The 12482-nt window shown below is 48.1% G+C and overlaps 1 protein-coding gene across 2 annotated transcripts in view; it reads right to left on the bottom strand.

Moving 5' to 3' along the window:
- The window catches only part of WDR70 (WD repeat domain 70), a 596086-nt gene that overhangs the window by 546283 nt on the left and 37321 nt on the right, over positions 1-12482 (bottom strand). For both annotated transcript variants that reach the window (XM_030193048.1, XM_030193049.1), the window contains exon 4: positions 7935-8055. In XM_030193048.1, the coding sequence (XP_030048908.1) occupies positions 7935-8055 (121 nt within the window). The remainder of the gene's footprint in view (positions 1-7934; positions 8056-12482) is intronic.

Genomic DNA, 12482 nt, shown 5'->3' with positions numbered 1-12482 from the left:
CTTACCTGCTAATTTTCTTTCCTCTAGACCCTCCAGACCAGTCAAGAGGTCTCAGTCTCCCTCTGCTGGTAGGAGTGCATAATCCAGTTGACGATTCATCCCAGGGAGCTCAGAAGAGCAATAACCCTGTCCGTAGCTCTCCCACACTCTGCATAAGAGGGGGCTCGGATCAGCCAGTCGTCCAGATAGGGATGGACCTGCACTCCTTCTTGCGGAGGTAAGCCGCGATGACAACCATTACTTTGGAGAAGGTCCCGAACGGGAGGGCTCTGAACTGGAAGTGGCGGCCCAGGACTGCAAAGCGCAGGAAGCGCTGATGAGGCGGCCAGATGGGAATATGTAAGTAAGCTTCCTTGATGTCCAAGGATGCCAGGAATTCTCCTTTTTTCACCGCAGCTATTACGGAGCGGAGAGTCTCCATCCGGAAGTGTCGTATTTTCAAGGCCCGATTGACTCCCTTGAGGTCGAGAATAGACCAAACAGAACCTCCCTTCTTTGGCACCACAAAGTAAATGGAGTAACGTCCCTTGCCAAGTTGATCTGCTGGCACTGGGACCACCGCGCCCAGGCGGATCAGGTTGTCCAAAGTCTGCTGCACTGCCCTGCTTTGACTGGAGACTTGCAGGGAGAGTTCACAAAGCCGTCTCTCAAGGGCCGGCAGAACTCCAATTTGTAGCCGTATCTGATGACTTCCAGAACCCAAGCGTCTGAAGTTACCCTGGTCCACTCTCCCAGAAACGAGGATAGCAGTCCTCCTATCTGCTCTGGGCCATGGACCAGGACCCCGTCATTGGGTACGAGACCCTGGGGGAGGGCCGGAGGACGAACCTCCGGGACGGCGGTCCCTGCGAAAGGAATGCTGCTTGGGGAGAAGTTCCGCTTGAAGGAAGAGGAGGTCAACTTTCCTGGGCGATACCGACGGGCTTCCTGAAATCGGCCCTTGGAGGAACCAGGGCGAGCACTGCCAGCCCGTGCCCTGACCTCCAGAAACCTCTTGCCCTTAGATGTGCCGAGCTCCGTCACAATCTTGTCCAGTTTGTCCCCAAAAAGCAACTTGCCTTTAAAAGGCAACTTGGCTAGGCGAGATTTTGAGGCATGGTCAGCCGACCAGTGCTTAAGCCAGAGCCACCGCCGGGCAGAGATTGTCTGAGCCATACCTTTAGCCGAGGCTCTCAAGACATCATACAGCAAGTCTGCCAAGTCCGACTCCAGGGCCGGCCAGTCCGCCTTCAAGGAAGAATCCGAGGGGGAAGCCCGCTGCAAAACAGTCAGGCACGCCCTGGCCACATAGGAGCCGCAAACCGAGGCTTGCAAACTCAGGGCAGCCTCCTCAAAGGCCAACTTTAAGGCCGCCTCCAATCTCCTGTCCTGAGCGTCCTTCAGGGCAGTGCCACCTTCCTCCGGCAGAGCCGTTTTCTTAGTCACCGCAGTGATTAAAGAATCCACTGTAGGCCAGAGAAAGGCTTCCCGTTACCCCCGCGCTGCAGAGGGGTCATCCGCTCCATCCGAGCGAGGATCAGTCTCCTCCAAAGAATCCCCTAAGGACCTTTGGGAGAACTCAGATACCCTGCCCTCATCCACATCAGAGGAGACAGAGTCCCCTAGGGCCTGGAGATCCACCCGAGGGCGCTTGATCATGGAGGCCTCATCACCCTTATCAGACAGGGGAGCAGGGGCAGCGTTTTGCATAAGAAAAGCCTGATGCAGCAGCAAGATGAACTCAGGGGAGAAACCCCCCAGTCTGTGCACTTCTGCAGCCTAGGCCACGGCCCTAGAGGCACTCTCAACCTGAGCGGGGGAGAGGCGCGCTGCGCATCCAAAATGGCGTCCGCCGCGACACTCCACGAAGGAGCCGCGTGGGAAGAATGGCGCTTTAATTTTGCCGACTTTTTACTATCGCCCGAGTCAAGGGCGACCATACTATTAACGTCTCCCACCTCAAGGGCGGCCCAAGAAGAAGCCGTCCGAGCAGCGTGGCCGGCCAAAACCGGGAGGGCGGCCAGCGGGGGATGGGCGCCTAAGGCGGGAAAAACCGCCGCACCGGAAGAAAACCCGGGGAACTCTCCCGACCCCAAAAAAGGCGTCTCTGCCCTTGAACCCCCTGCTTCTCCGCTAGACGTGCGCACGCGGTCCGGGGAGTGTCTTTTCGCACCCTTGCCATCTGACGCCATAGCCACGTGGAGACCGTTCGGGGAACCCCCTGCCCGCTAGTAAAAGGTAAAATTACCTGCTTCTCGCTCCGAGCTGCAACGATTTGGAGTCCCAGTGAGCAGCTGCAACCAAAGACGTTTTTCTCTCAAAGACGTCTATTTTTCTGTTTTGTTTTTTGTTTTTTAAACGGAGCCAGCGGGAGGGGGGAGAAAAGGAGGGACCTGGAACCACCAGGTTTCACTTGCTCAAGAAGAGCCCTCAACCCCAGGTACTCAACAAAACCTAAACAATTAGGCTTGGAAACCTAGCCAGAGCTGCTGCTGTGTGACCACACACCTGCTGAGATAGAGAACATACGAGGAGTTTCCGGCAGCACATGACCACATATAGGGAGGCAAAAGATTGCTCTCTATCTCCACCTGCTGGTAGATGGACACAACCCACCAGTCTATGGATTGATCTGCTTGATGACATGGAACTTCGCTTTCTCCGAGGACAAGCAGGCTGCTTGTTCTCATTGATGGGGTATCCCTAGCCCCCAGGCTCACTCAAAACAATAAACAGTGGTCAATTGGACCTCACAACGGTCAGGACATAACGGAGAATGACCTACAAAGAAAGATCTAACTGAGAGTGCAGACTGGAACAGAACAAAAATGGGCCTAGGGGGGTGGAGTTGGATTCTAAACCCCGAACAGATTCTGAAGCACCGACTGCCCAAGCCGACTGTCGCGTCGGCTATCTTGCTGAAGGCAGTAGTGAGATGTGAATGTGTGGACTGATGACCACGTCACAGCCTTGCAAATCTCTTCGATAGTGGCTGACTTCAAGTGGGCCACTGACACTGCCATGGCTCTAACACTATGAGCCGTGACATGACCCTCAAGAGTCAGCCCAGCTTGGGCGTAAGTGAAGGAAGTGCAATCTGCTAGCCAACTGGAAATGGTGTGTTTCCCGACAGCCACTCCCCTTCTGTTGGGGTCGAAAGAAACAAACATTTGGGCAGACTGTCTGAAGGGGCTTGTCCGCTCCACAAAGAAGGCCAATGCTCTCTTGCAGTCCAATGTGTGCAACTGACGTTCAGCAGGGCGGGTATGAGGACAGGGAAAAAAAATGTTGGCAAAACAATTGACTGGTTCAGATGGAACTCCAACACCACCTTCGGCAAGAACTTAGGGTGAGTGTGGAGAACTACTCTGTTATGATAAAATTTAGTATAGGGAGCATGGGCTACCAAGGCTTGAAGCTCACTGATTCTACGAGCTGAAGTAACAGCCACCAAGAAAATGACCTTCCAGGTCAAGCACTTCAGATGGCAGGAATTCAGTGGCTCAAAAGTAGCTTTCATCAGCTGGGTGAGAACGACGTTGAGATCCCATGACACCATAGGAGGTTTGAAAGGGGGCTTTGACAAAAGCAAACCTCTCATGAATCGAACAACTAAAGGCTGTCCAGAGATAGGCTTACCCTCCACACAATAATGAGAAGCACCAATAGCACTAAGGTGAACCCTTATGGAGTTGGTCTTAAGACCAGACTCTGACAAATGCAGAAGGTATTCAAGCAGGGTCTGTGTAGAACAACAGCGAGGATCTTGGGCCTTGCTATCACACCAGATGGCAAACCTCCTCCATTTAAAAGAGTAACACTTCTTTGTGGAATCTTTTCTGGAAACAAGCAAGTCTCGGGAGACACCCTCAGAAAGACTCAAGGAGGCGAAGTCTACGCTCTCAACATCTAGGACGTGAGAGCCACAGACTGGAGGTTGGGATGAAGAAGCACTCCCTCGTTCTGAGTGATGAGGGTTGGAAAACACTCCAATCTCCACGGTTCTTTGGAGGATAAGTCCAGAAGAAGAGGGAACCAAATCTGACACAGCCAGAAAGGAGCTATCAGAATCATGGTTCCACGGTCTTGCCTGAGTTTCAGCAAAGTCTTCCCCACCAGAGGTATGGGAGGATATGCATACAGAAGGCCCTTCCCCCAATGAAAGAGAAAAGCATCCAACGCTAGTCTGTGGTGGGCCTGAAGTCTGGAACAGAAGTGAGGGACCTTGTGATTGATCTGAGTGGCAAAAAGATCCACCGAGGGGGTGCCCCACGCTTGGAAGATCTTGCGGACTACTGCCCTGTTCAGTGACCACGCGTGAGGTTGCATGATCCTGCTCAACCTGTCGGCCAGACTGTTGTTTACGCCTGCCAAATACATGGCCTGGAGAAACATGCCATGACGCCGAGCCTAAAGCCACATCTGGACGGCTTCCCGACACAGGGGGCGAGATCCGATGCCCCCCTGCTTGTTGATGTAATACATGGGTCATTCCATGCCAAGTGGTCTAAAATTAAAAAAGTTTCCCACCATCATGTTCTCCAATTTTGTTCAAGTTTTATCTGTTGCGCAAGTCAGGTGTTAAACGAAGTTTCCCAAAATTTAAGGTCTCTAACTGCAATAGTTGCAGATCTAGACCCCCTTTTCTGAAAGGTTGTCAGTCCATGAGCGCGCGACATTTACCAAAATGCCATTTTTGGGGTCTAATAAAATCCAAACACATTTATAAGAATGGCTGAAAAATTCAAATCCTGTACAGTTTTTGATGCTAATTCCAATGAAATACATTTTAATATTATGGATGCAAAATCCAGTCAAATAAGTTGACTCAAAGTGTGCATCAAAATTGGTCGCGACTCATCGGAACATATTTGGACCAATATTCAGACCGAAACAACTTCCATGCAAACAAAGATACGAACTTGAAATTTTGAACAAGCATTATGTTTGTGCTGGACATAATACTGCCAGATTTGCAACTAACCAGCATCTATAACCTCCCTGCAGGATCTCTTCAAAGTGAGGCAACTGGGACTTCATCAACTCTGGGTCCCTGTGAATCCGATACTGGGATTCAACCTTCTTAGGAATGGTGGGATTAGATAATGGTTTCATCCAGTTCCTGTACAATGTCTGTTTGAGGACATTATGTAGAGGGACGGTGGATGACTCCTTAGGTGGCGAAGTATAGTTCAAGACCTCAAACATCTCGACCCTGGGCTCATCCTCAGTTACCACAAGGAAGGGAATGGCCGTAGACATTTCCCGCACAAAGGACGAGAAAGACAAACTCTCCGGGGGAGAAAGCTTTCTCTCAGGCAAAGGAGTGGGGTCAGATGGAAGGGCACAAGACTCCTCAGAAGAGAAATACCTTGGGTCTTCCTCTGCTTCCTAAGAGGCCTCTCCCTCGATATCGGACAGGAGTTCTCTGACTGCAGTCCGAAGCCGAGCCCGTCTCGACGCCGAGGAGCTATGTCCTCGATGGCGATGTTGAGAAGTCGACTCCCTTATCGGCAGCGATGAAGCTCCCTCCATCGATGTCGACAGGGAGACAACTTGGGTGGCAGCCAAGGCCGATGCCGCAAGCAGCACCGACGTTGGAGGTCTCACCACAGATGGGGAGCCAGCCACCGCATCTATCGACGGTACCATAGGCGCAAGCACCCCCGGTACCGGAACAGACGATTGCAGCAGCCCTTCCAGGAGCCCTGGAAGAATAGCTCTGAGGCGCTCGTCAAGAGTGTCTGTCGAGAAAGGCTGTGGGATCGGTGCAGGAGTCGAAGCCAGAATCTGCCGAGGAGGCGGTACCGGGCTGTCCAGAGACCAGCGCATCGACACCTCTTGTATGGAGGGTGAGCGGTCCTCCCGGCGTTGACGCTTCATGGGTGCCGAATCCCTCGACACCCCGGAGCTCTCGGTACCGTGACGAGAAGGGGACCGATGATGGTGCTTCTTCGCCTTTGCTCGAGACACGTCACTGGTACCCCTCGGTACCGATGAGGACGTGGAATCCACATGCCTCCTCGGGGTCGGGTCCAAAAGGGGTCGGGTCCCGATGGGCCTGCACCGCAGAAGCCCTCGAGGCAGGTGGAGACCCACTCGATGCTCACTGCTGCCAGCGTGAGATGGTCTCTGGACAGCCATTACCTGCGCTCCTGACGTCGATACACCCTCCGGTGCCGACATCGACACCGCCGACGACCTGACATCGACGCCGAAGTACCGGGCAAAGCTCCAAACAGACGTTACCATGGAGCTTGTCTCGACGCTTGTGTCTGCTTTTTAAGGCTAAGACACAACTTACATGTGTCAGGGTGATGGTCGGCCCCAAGGCACTGAATACACCACGCGTGAGGGTCGGTGCCTGAGATTGCCCGGTTGCACTTCTTGAAGCCGCTGGCTATCCTCGATGTCATGAATGGAAAAATAGCGGCGGCTAAATCAAAACTCGCGATGGTGCCAAAAGAAGGGCACAAAAAAGGGAGAAACCCGTACAGGCGGCCAAAAAGGCCGCACACGCAAACAAAAGGAAATTTACTTAGGGCAAAAACTAAGAAAATAGAGGAAACTTTTTTTTTTACAGAACAGCTCAAACGCGAGCTGCACACGCAAACACAAAGAAAATCGGCGAAAAAAGCCGGCGAAGTGAAGGCTCTTCTTCTCCTGAGGCAACAGAACCACCGTAAAACAGCCACTCTTGACCGCGGAAAAAAGAAGACTGAAGCGGGACTCTCACGCAACAAGCAGAAAGATGGCCGCGCCCTCGAAGGCTCTAGCAAGCTTTGTTGCTAGGAAGATTTTCCAGACCTGGGACTGCCGTGGACGTCACCCACATGTGAGAACAAGCAGCCTGCTTGTCCTCGGAGAATACTTCGTCACAGAAAAGGTGGTGAATTCGTGAAATGGCCGTCCCAGTGGAAGTGGTGGAGACGAAAACAGTATCTGAATTCAAGAGAGACTGGATAGGCCATATGGTCTTTATCTGCCTACATTTTTCTATGTTTATATGGGGTATTTTTGTTTGTTTTGTTGAAAAGTTAAATAAAGATGACTGAACTAAAAAGAAAAGAAAGCATTGAAAACAAAATCACAGTGTTCATAACAGTTCAATTCATGCAGATAGTCTGATAACATGACTGAATTAAACACGCTGTGGTCTATTTACTAACTACATTAGATTAGTAACATGGAATAGGCAAAAAATGGGTGGGGAGTGCACCCTGCAGTTAATGTTGTGTCGTTACTGTGCGTTAACTGCTAGGAGGCACATAGCACTGAACAGTTAACTACACATCCAGAAGTGTAGCTACATGGCATTTTAACAGTCATGCCATTAATACATAGCAGCAATCACTGTCCCCAAAATGCTGGAAATACTCCCCAATGCAGAGATTTTGTTCTTAATGCATGGTGCAGGCAAAGTTTTGGCACATATTATTTATCTATATGTTCCATCTTTGCTTACACCCTATGTTGTCTATTAAATGTTTTATTGCCTATTGTGTTGACATTGTAATACAACATACTATGCCATACTTGGTAATGTTATTTGAATATTTTTACTGCTGTAATTTATTCAGGCTGTACACCACCTTGAGTGAGTTCCTTCAAAAAGGTGGTAAATAAATCCTAATAAATAAAGGGCAAAATCTTAATACACTACAGTAAATTGAGGCTGTTCTTAGCACCAATTGACAGTACAACAGATTTCAATCTCCACACAACAATGAATGTAGAAACTACAAGGTGAAATTAGATCTTACCTGCTAATTTTCTTTCCTCTAGACCCTCCAGACCGGTCAAGAGGTCTCAGTCTCCCTCTGCTGGTAGGAGTGCATAACCCACGCGTCTTGACCAGTCTGGAGGGTCGCTGAGGAAGCTGCCTTTAAAAAAAAGGATTATCCAGTACCATCTTCCATACACAAATTTAAATGAATAGTTCCAATGAGCAATACCTGGATTTTGATGGAGAATAAGCAGTCTTCGTACCAGAGCATGAAGCAGCTGATTTCAAATCTTCGTGTTGATGTCCTAGGTTTTCTCCTTTTCCTTCCTGTTGCTCTCTTTCTCTTGCTTCTAGAAATTGCAAAGATCACAACTACTTTTATTTTACTAAAAAGGATCCAGCTTAACTCTGAATACTACAGTGAAAAGCTCAACTAAGCAGTAACTCTCTACAAGTTCTCCAGTCCTGGAGTTCCTTCCTGCCTCATTACTCTCAAGTATTATACAACCCCCCCACCCAACTGATTCTACCTCCACATCTCTTTTTAACACTCACATATTTTAAGCTGATAGTTATTCTATGATGAAGAAACAGAAAAATGCACCAGAACATTGTGACCATGAAATGGAGGGAAGAATCACAGACTAAAACAGCACTAATTCATCACAGACTTCAATGAAAACTCTATGCTAATTTGTAACAAAGTAATAAAACAGTTGAGTCAATACAAGGAGGTTTAATGACAGGAGATGGTATAAGCTATCTGGCCCATTATCTGGGCTGAAGACAGTGGTCGGAGTTTGCCGCCATATTGGTGACAAAAAACAAATGCTATTGAAAACAACAGCAAACTCGTGAAGTTTATATTGTTTTATTAAACCTCCTAAGTTTTGCATTCTCTCTGTTAGAAGGAAATGGGGGGGGGATGTAAGGGGAGTGAGGAATTGTGGAATTTTCAAGGGGTCTGTGAAGGGAGGAGGGTTATATTCAAAATATATGTCAGTGAACCAGAGCTTGCTTTCTTATTTGCAATGCTGTGTTGTGGATCTCAGTACTGCGCTATATGACTTTATTTTTGCTTATGATGACAATAAAGATATTTCTATATAAAAACAACAGCAAACGCTTATGACTACCTATGTGTGTTTGTTTTTTTTTTATTTTGTTTTTGGTTGTCAGTACAGAGAAACATGTATGACAGCAAAACTATTACAGAAACATTATCAAATATGGTACACAAACCAACAATGCTTATACAGATTGCCAACCATTAGCACACAAAATTCCTCCATAGCAACTTTATATATTTCCCCCCTGAAACCCCCCCCTGAATCACAAACCCTCCCCACTAGCACACTAACACTCTTCCCTCTGTACCAAAAACCCACACCATATATCCTGTCATCCACCATATCACACCCCATCCGTAACCACTATTTCCCCCCCTCTCCCTACGTATCAAGCGCCTCTAAGCAATGCCTCCACAACACAGCTTCCCATATTTAGATATATATTATGAAATAAAATTGAAAATTATTAAAACATCATTAAAAATTAGTGTATCTGGGACTAAGTCACATGATGTGATGCTTCAGGGCAGCAGCAACTGAGCTGAGTTCTGAAGTACTCCCGAAACTAGCTAAAAATCTGCTGATTTAGGGACTCTTGCCAAAACCTTTTGTGCACTGAGGTTCCCTAATCAATTGTGCATGACGGGCTGCATCAGGGGACTAGTGGACAGAGCTATCAAAACACCAAAGGCGCTAAAGAAAGACCAGGACATACCTGGTATGGCGTCCAAGATGGCACCCGCATCCAGCCCGGGGTGCCTGACCATGAGTTCCAAGTGGACTACTAAGATACTAATGGAGGTCATGGCAGCCACAGAAGCAGCCCTTGACAAAAAGCTCCAGAAGATCTATGACAAGGCGAAGGAGGCCCATGAGATCATCAACACTGTTGAACTGGAACTGAAAGAACATCAGCAGCATATAAGCTCTCTGGAGGATCACACTCAAGACATGGCGCATACCCAGAAATCCCTGCAAAAAAACATTCTGGCCCTGGAACAAAAATTAGATGACACAGAAAACAGACGGTGCCGTAATAACTTGCACCTAATTGGGCTTCTGGAGTCCATATTGGAGGGGGAGCTCTGGGGCTTTTTGGAAACTTGGTTGCTGAGGGAGCTTCAGCTGGGAGACTATGAGGCATATTTTCAAAGCACTTTGGGAGGCTAAGTTCCATAGGTTTCTATGGAACTTTGGGAGGCTAAGTGCTTTGAAAATGAGCCTCTATGTAGAGAGGATCCATTGGATAGGACAACAGAGGTCTGAGGGAGGTCGCCCCAGGCCAGTCATCTGTCAGGTGTTTAATTTTGCCCACAAGCATGAAGTTATGAGCGCCACCCAGGCTGGCAAGAAGTTAGCATACCAAAATAAAAATGTCCTTTGTTTTCATCATTATTCAGCCACAGTGCAGGAACAGCACCGGGTGTTCACGCTGGTGTGTGTGGCGCTGTTTAAACGGTGGATCAGATTACCTGTAATTTATCCTGTAAAACTCCGGGTGAATCACAAGGGCCAAATAAAACTTTTTTTGAGAAACTGAAGGGTGCAACAGCTTTTTTGGCCCAACTAGATGCTCCCAACGGGGAATGTGAGCCTCTCGAGTGACAGCAGGAGAATCCCTTCGGAGTACAAAGCAGCTGCTTGAACAGAGTAGTGCCTTCTGAATAGTGTGAACCCTGCAACTGCCTGTAAGGGGCTGTTGGATTGGTGGGTTTCTGCTTTATTTTGGTGGGTAACAAAGTCTTGCAATGTTTTATGCTATGCACATACTGTTTATTTGGAATGCTTGTTGTTGGGTGGTATGAGTAGAAATTGCACTTTCCCCTGGGGTAGTTGTTTGTTTGGAGGGATGTCACTGGGGACCTTTGCCAGGGGGGTTGTTTTGATGCAAGAGTGAGGAGTATGATAGGGAACTGGACTCAAGTGGGGAGGTCATAGAGACATCAGAGACATTTTTTTTCTGGAGGGAGTGGGCGTTATAAGTGGCACGACTGAGAAAGGGTTACAGGTGAAGGTAATTTCTGTAGGTATGATTGAGAGTTGTTACATGGGTGGGGGCTGAGGCAGTTAGGACAGGTATGCATGCTCTAATGAGTAGTTTGGCTAGCGGATCCTTCATGAGTAGTTTTTTCAGGCAGTTAGTGCTTTGTCTGGGGGGCTGGGTAAGGCCTGGGTGCCTGAGCCTCAATTTATTTAGAGATAAGCTGGTGGTCTAGCATCCATTGTTTTAGTTGGGAATGTCCTCTTTGAATATTGGTTCCTAGAATGTAGCAGGTATTAATTCCCCAATTAAGTGATCCAAAATTTTACAGGAGTTAAAAAAAAAAACAAAAGCTGCATACAGCCTGTCTCCAGGAGACCCATCTCTCCAAGTTGGAGCATCTTAAATTAAGTAGGATGTTGGTGAGGGAGATCCTTTTGGCTGTGGGTACTACTCATAGTGGTGGGGTGGCTATTTTGCTTAGCAAGCATCTCCCTTATACAGTGCAATATTTGGATAAGGATAGTGCAGGTAGTAGTTCCCTGCTTGTACATTTGCATATTCAGGGCACTTAGCTTGTGTTACTCGACGTATATGCACTGAATGTTTTTGACCATTATCTTTTTTCAGAACTTGGTTTTATTTTTATTTTTTGTTACATTTGTACCCCGCGCTTTCCCACTCATGGCAGGCTCAATGCAGCTTACATATTGTATACAGGTACTTATTTGCACCTGGGGCAATGGAGGGTTAAGTGACTTGCCCAGAGTCACAAGGAGCTGCCTGTGCCTTAAGTGGGAATCGAACTCAGTTCCTCAGTTCCCCAGGACCAAAGTCCACCACCCTAACCATTAGGCCACTATTTGCATAAGCCACTGGAGGTTTTGGGAGACTACGCTGTTATGGATCCTCAAATGGACCAGGCTGGGTCCCCCCTGGGGAACTCTAGGGTCTGCTCAAGGACTGCAGAGCTTTTGCAGAGCATTAGAACTTGTGGATGCTTGGCAGGTATTTCACCCACTGGATAAGGATTTCACTCATATGGCTAGAGCTCACCCCATTATGTCATGTATTTATGAATCTGTACCATCAAGGTGGTTCGATCTGGTGTCTCAGCGCAATATAAGGCTCCCCACCATTTCAGACCATGCAATAAGTGTATAGTGACAAGGTGTTCAGGTGGGAGGATAGGAGTTCCCAGCTGGCGCTTTCCCCTTTATTTGTATGGAGACCTGCATTTTAAGGAATTTTTGGTGGATAAGTGGAAGAATTGAGGACAATGCTGAGCACGTGAGTGATGCAATGTTGTTTTCGGAAACTGCTAAAACGGTCTTGCGAAAGGAAACAAGAGTCTATGTAGCTCGTAAATGGAAACAGGCTGCTAGGGAATTGTTATATTTGGAGCAGCAAACTGAGGCCTGTAAAGCTCAGTGGCTCCAGACGGGGACGAAAGATCAAGATAACTTGCAGGCCACCAGGGTGGTATTGAATTCAAAACTCCATGAGGAAGCAACAAGATCGTACCTCTAGTACTGCCATAAGCAGTATAGATATGGTAATCATACAGGTAAGATATTTGTTCATTCAGTCCACCCATGGCAAGGTCCAAGATTTTATAAAAGTTTAGCGTGTGAGGGGGAGACCATCACAGACCGCCAGCGTATTTTAACTGCATTTAGCAAATATTTTCAATCATTTTACCAAAAAAGGGATGTCCCTGGGAAGG

The sequence above is a fragment of the Microcaecilia unicolor genome, chromosome 2 (genome assembly GCF_901765095.1).
Source record: "Microcaecilia unicolor chromosome 2, aMicUni1.1, whole genome shotgun sequence".
Lineage (NCBI taxonomy): Eukaryota > Metazoa > Chordata > Amphibia > Gymnophiona > Siphonopidae > Microcaecilia > Microcaecilia unicolor.
The sequence above is the reverse complement of the archived record's forward strand: the minus strand, read 5'-3'. Positions and strand labels throughout refer to the sequence as shown.